This window comes from Salvia splendens, chromosome 16 (assembly GCF_004379255.2).
Source record: "Salvia splendens isolate huo1 chromosome 16, SspV2, whole genome shotgun sequence".
In the NCBI taxonomy this organism is placed as follows: domain Eukaryota; kingdom Viridiplantae; phylum Streptophyta; class Magnoliopsida; order Lamiales; family Lamiaceae; genus Salvia; species Salvia splendens.
In genome coordinates, this window is record NC_056047.1 from 26,565,680 (window position 1) to 26,571,406 (window position 5,727).

The 5,727-nt window shown below is 37.8% G+C and overlaps 1 protein-coding gene across 1 annotated transcript; it reads left to right on the forward strand.

The window, feature by feature from the left end:
- The first annotated feature begins 1,055 nt into the window (after positions 1 to 1,055).
- Positions 1,056 to 5,199, forward strand: LOC121771164 (protein FAR1-RELATED SEQUENCE 5-like). Its single transcript, XM_042167953.1, has 5 exons — positions 1,056 to 1,178; positions 1,255 to 1,326; positions 2,171 to 2,365; positions 3,220 to 3,982; positions 4,136 to 5,199. Exons 4-5 carry the CDS (start codon positions 3,351 to 3,353, stop codon positions 4,530 to 4,532), a joined length of 1,029 nt encoding a protein of 342 aa, XP_042023887.1. The 5' UTR covers positions 1,056 to 1,178; positions 1,255 to 1,326; positions 2,171 to 2,365; positions 3,220 to 3,350; the 3' UTR covers positions 4,533 to 5,199.
- Positions 5,200 to 5,727: the final 528 nt, after the last annotated feature.

The following is a 5,727-nucleotide window of genomic DNA, read 5'->3' on the forward strand; positions in this document are numbered from 1 at the left end:
ATCTTATTTCTGAGCTCGTCATTATTTGGCACACAGATTCTTCCATCGAAGGTGAGAGCGTTGTCTGCTTCTTCCTTAAAACATTTTTCATCACCAGATCGTACTTTTGCTCAAATTTTCTCCATGATGTCATCTTGTCTTTGTGTGTTTATAATTTGAGTTCTCAAATCTGGTTCCATCACTAAGGTGGCAATCCTTGCTTCCACTGTTTCAGGTGTTTGTACTACTTCCAGCCCTATTTTGTCGAATTCTCGCCATAGTTCTTCTTCTTGAGTGATTACCACTGCCAACTGATGAGATTTTCAAATAAGAGCATCGGCTACCACATTATCCTTGTTTGGGTGGTAGTTTATGCCACAATCGTAATCTTTCACTAATTCAAGCCATCTTCTCCGTTGCATATTCAGTCCTTTTTGTTCAAAGAAGTATTTGAGACTCTTATGATCAGTGAAAATCTCACATCGAACTCCATAAAGGTGGTGCCTCCATATTTTCATAGCATGTACTACCACGGCTAATTCCAAATCATGCTTTGGGTAATTCATCTCTTGGGGCCTCAGTTGCCGTGACGCATAAGCAATTACTTTCCCATTTTGCATCAACACACAACCCAACCCAACCCATTCTTTGAGGCATCAATGTATACTACATAGTTCGTTCCTGATTCAGGGTGTAATACCCGCTTTTATTATTACTTTTTACATTAAGATTTTGTTTTGAGAACGAGCGAGGTGATGGATCTTGAATAAAATATTGTCTGTCTTTATTTTGTTGGGTTGCGAATGGAAACAGTAAATGCTTGCTTTGTTGTTGGTTAATCGTGTCGTGAATGTAGTCGACAAGAATGGTGTGTGGCTCGTTGATGGAAAAAAAATTAAGCTATTGTTTACAAGTACTCAGAATAATACCAAGGTACTAAAAGAAAACACTACAATTAAATCAAATATTTGGGTCTATCACTTTTATCTATTTTTATTATAGCCCAATTTAATTCTCATTTATTTATCAGTCAAAGCCTCTCCTAATCTCATTGTACATGGTTACTTCAACAATACCTCCACTCCCTAAAATCTCTCCAACAAGCAAACCAAATCTCTACGGAATTAATATATATCTCTTTCCACAACTGTGTCTATTATCATCCGCCGTTTCTACAATATTCCTTCTGCTCTGTGAAGGTATTTCTTCTCGTTTCATTGACTACGAAAATCTGCATGTTGTTGATTCCATAATCAAGATTCTTGAATATCACAGTGTGAAGGAGCAGAGAAAGCCGTGATTTGTTTCAATACCTTCTGTTTGTGAAATTTTTGCTTCTTTCTAAAGGTATATCCACTATTTTTTCTGAATCCTCTGCATCCCATTTCATGATTTAGTTTCACATAACCACACACGGGAACAAATTCCTTTTGAAATTTTTGGAACTGTTGAATGATGCTCCCTCCTAAAGCTTCGATCTTTAATACTTAGAATGTGCCTTTTGAGTTTCTCTTCAATTCTGATTCCTAAATTCTTCTGCCTGCCCATAAATATTTGAAACGAACAACTAGAGTTTTTAGTAAAAGATTGGGATTTGGGAAAAAGAGGAGAGGATTTGTTCTATGAATTTGTAGGAGAATGGCAGAGGGAGAGAGAGACGTGTGTTTTAGAAGAGAGAGATGGGTACTTCCTATTTGTGATTTTGGACGAAAATTTTGAGAACTAGAGAAAGAGGGAGTTTCTGTTCGATTTAAGGAGAAAGAAGTATATTGTTGAGAGTACCTTATCTCCTTCCTTTTTGGGTTTAAATGAGTGAACCTTTTAAATTATTTTGCAAGGTGAAGAATAGGGAGCCTGTTTTGGCTTGAGGTAGAAAGAACGAGATGAGTTGGCTTGGAGTACTTTTTTTAAGTTTTCCTCTTTTCTGTTTGTTTCTTGCAAATGTGTTGAGTTGAGTTGGATGTATGTTAATATATATATATATATATATATATATATAGGGATGTATTCATTCCTTTTTTTCATATTTCCTCCTTTTTCCTTCTTAATCTCAACCCTTAATTACATCAATCGGATGGTTCAAAATATTCGCTGATGCATTTAATTATAATCAATTAAAAATTGATTAAGGGCAGATTTGGTAGATAATTATTTGTTAGTTATGGAAATTCCATGATTCTCTCATTGGCAGATACTGCAGTTTTTTTACTTCTCTCACGTCGAAGAAGGAAGGGAAGGCTCAGGCGTATATGATTTTGCATCGCTAGTTTTTTGCAAGGTTTCAATTATCACAATTCTCAATTTTCTCGTTAATCAATCCTTGGCAGTTCAAGCTTGTCTACTTGGCGTTGTAGCTACCGTTTTTGTTCTTAATCAATGGAAGAAGGTAAATCACGAATCAACCTGATTTTGTTTATGTTGCGGATGTTTCAGTACAAGTTGTAGCAGTTTGATTATTTGATTTTTAATCAGCAATTAAATCGTGTATTGTGTTGCCATGGTATAACATTAGCGCTTGCTGTGAAACCTTCCTCCATGGATTCGCTCTCGGCATTTCTAGGGTATTAGGTTGAAACGAAGCATGTAATGCACATATTGACGAAGCATAATGAACTCAGGTGTTTATATAATGCATAATTCGTGAGCGGCAATGTTTTGGGTAAAAAGATTTTGTCTGGTTTGCGATGTGTGGCGCACGTTGCTTGTTTCCCCTAAGGGTTTGATAAGACTAGGGGCTAGGGTGTAGTATGTAAACATTAATAACAACGTTTAACAAATCTTTGTGTTTGACCTATAACTGTATTACGTAAGTCTTCAACGTACATAGTATACTGAATAAAGTTCTTAGAAATAATGCATAAAGTGAATATGTGTAATGCTCTATATTGTATGTATAATGCATAAAATCTTATTTGCAATGGGTATGTTGTACGAATTAAGATAGGTATGATTTTATGTCTCGTTTTCCCAGGGCTTAAATATCCGTTGTTAGCTTTGAATTTCGGCACACGTTTCTTGTTTTCCCCTAAGGGTTTAATAAGACTAGGGGTAGGGTATAGTATGTACAAATAAAAAACGACGTTTTTAATAGCGCGTGTTATACGTATGCATAAATCACGTGTTTGTCCAATTGAAATATTTGACATATTGAATTTGTGAAAATCGTGCATTACTTGTCAGCTTATTATATTGCAAAGTTGTTATTTTATGTTGACCCCTTTTTTTTCCAATTATGTAAAGTGGTTGTTGTACCTGAATGTTCTCCCGAGATGAAGCCTGTTGTAGGTCAGATATTCCAATAATTGGATTTCGGTTTCGCTTTCTACGACGTATGTGCCCGCGCAGTTGGCTTTGATACGCACAAACAAGCTATGAGGAAGGTTGATGATGTCATGACCTGGTATCAAGTTGTATGCAATAGGGAAGGAAGGAAGAAGGGCAAAGAGGATGACCAGTTGAATGCCCGTTCTGGTTTCACAATCAAGCGTAGGAAGTTATCTAAGCGGTGTGGTTGTACAACTAGTATATCCTTCAGGTTTTTCTCGGAAGATTGCTCGTCAGGATACATAATTCAGGAGTTCAATGAGATTCATAACCATCACATGGTTGAGACGGAACATCAGCAATTCATGTCAAGTAATCTCAAGTTGGATGATGTACATCATAAATTTATTCTCGACTGTTCCAGGGCGAATATAGGACCCACACTTACATTTAATGTATTGAAGGAGATTCTTGGTGGGTTTGAACTGGTTGGTTGCACTGTTGGGGATATCAGGAATGCCTCACGGGACATCAAAGCATATGCACAAGGATTTGATGTACAAATGGTGTTGGATGACATGGCTAAGAAGAAGGAGATGTCCGAGGCTTTTACCTATCACTACGAAGTTAACGAATCTGACCAGTTGGTTGCTCTGTTTTGGTGTGACGGTGTGATGAAGAGAAATTACCACATGTTTGGTGATATTGTGTCCTTCGACTCCACGTACAACACAAACAGGTTGAAACTAACTAATGTGTTGTTTACGTTATATTGTATTAATCTACTGTATATTGTGTTCATTATTGCTGGATGTCACTGCATTACATACTACCGTAAGTTGCATTATGATATATTTACGCTTCTGACGACAGGTTATTGTCATGTACGCAGGTACTGTATGATCTTCACTCCTTTCACTGGAAAGGATAATCATGGTAGTCCTGTGACATTTGCGGCCGGGTTGGTGTGCAGCGAGAAAACAGGGGCATTTGCTTGGTTGTTCAGACATTTTGTAGATTGTATGGGTGTAGCACCCAGGATGATTGTGACCGATCAATATTTGGGTATGCGATCAACGATTGAAGAAGTCCTAGTCGGCACACGTCACCGTTGGTGTATGTGGCATATAATGCATAAATTGGTAGTCAAGGTACCAAACAGATTATTGCGGGACGACGATTTCAAAAAGGAGTTTAACGCTTGTGTTTGGTCGGACCTATTAGAGCCGGACGAATTCGAGGAGGAGTGGAATAGATTGGTCGAACATCATCAGCTAGATTGGCGATAGCAAGCCCAATGCATATTTTGTTCGTCATGACAAGACTGATGATACTTACTCGTGCGAATGCAAACTTTTTGGTCGGCATGGTTATTTGTGCAGTCATATATTTTTCTTGTTTCGAAATAATGAGGTGAAAAAAATCCCGGATAAATACAATGAAAGTCGATGGATGAAGACTCCCTTAGCCAAGGCTGTACACGGGGAGTTTCAGGATCCCTTGCTTACCCACTCATCCGCTGACGATAGGCAAACTGTGTCAAAGCAGGCGATTTCGATGTTTTATGGTTTTCTTAGATAGTTTGAGACCGACATTGATGCTTTACGTTCATATGTCGCTGGCGTCGAAGAACTTGGCAACTCTCTTTAAACTGGTACTTTGACAACTTCAGTCGCTGAGAAGAGGCGTATGGTTGAAGAGTTTTATGGAATGGTAAGGCCTAAATCTGTTGCGGTGCATCCTCCCGATGTCGTGAAGACGAAGGGTCACGCCAGTAGCTCGGCGAGCCGTCTGATTTCAAAGAGAGAGAAGGCTATAAAGGATGCCACTAGGCCTCCTAGACGGTGTAAGGCTTGCGATGAGTTGGGTCATCACGACTTCAGGAATTGTCCTGTACTTAAAGAGATGACGATGGAGAAAGATGCGCGGAAGGGGAAAAATCCAGCTTGAATCATGTCGTATAAAAACAACATTGGTCGTTCTTTGGTCAATTTTTTATTTTTAGTAGAATGGTTGTAATAGAATTCCATGGTTTACTTGGTTTGTGGGAATAATTGTTGGGTTTAGTAGAGCCTTATACATCGGTCCCTAACTCTATTAATAAGCATTATTTGAACTCAATGTACAATGCTTCGTACATTATGCGGTTTGCATTAAGCATTACAAAAGTTTACTGAACCTATATATAGAATTATCGTAATGCACATTGATTTCAATTTGGTACGTGTTGACATTTTGTTGTGGTCAAATTTAACATACCAAACACAAATAACGACAGAAAGTATAGATTTACATCTATGTGACTTTCCACAAAACCAATTCACCCAAATACACACACCAAGTTTACTAATGCATAATCTAATACGTATACTAACATTATATGCAGATATGATGCACATAAAATTGAGGCATACTATATATATGCCTTAAATATTTTAGGTGTACAATATACAAATGCATTATTTGGTTTTGCCATTGCATTAC

Bases quoted from the DNA above. Each gene is read 5' to 3' on its own strand.
- LOC121771164 (XM_042167953.1), top strand. From the start codon at position 3,351: ATGAGGAAGGTTGATGATGTCATGACCTGGTATCAAGTTGTATGCAAT. The intron at 3,983-4,135 runs GTTGAAACTAAC...TCATGTACGCAG, and splicing joins TCCACGTACAACACAAACAG to GTACTGTATGATCTTCACTC.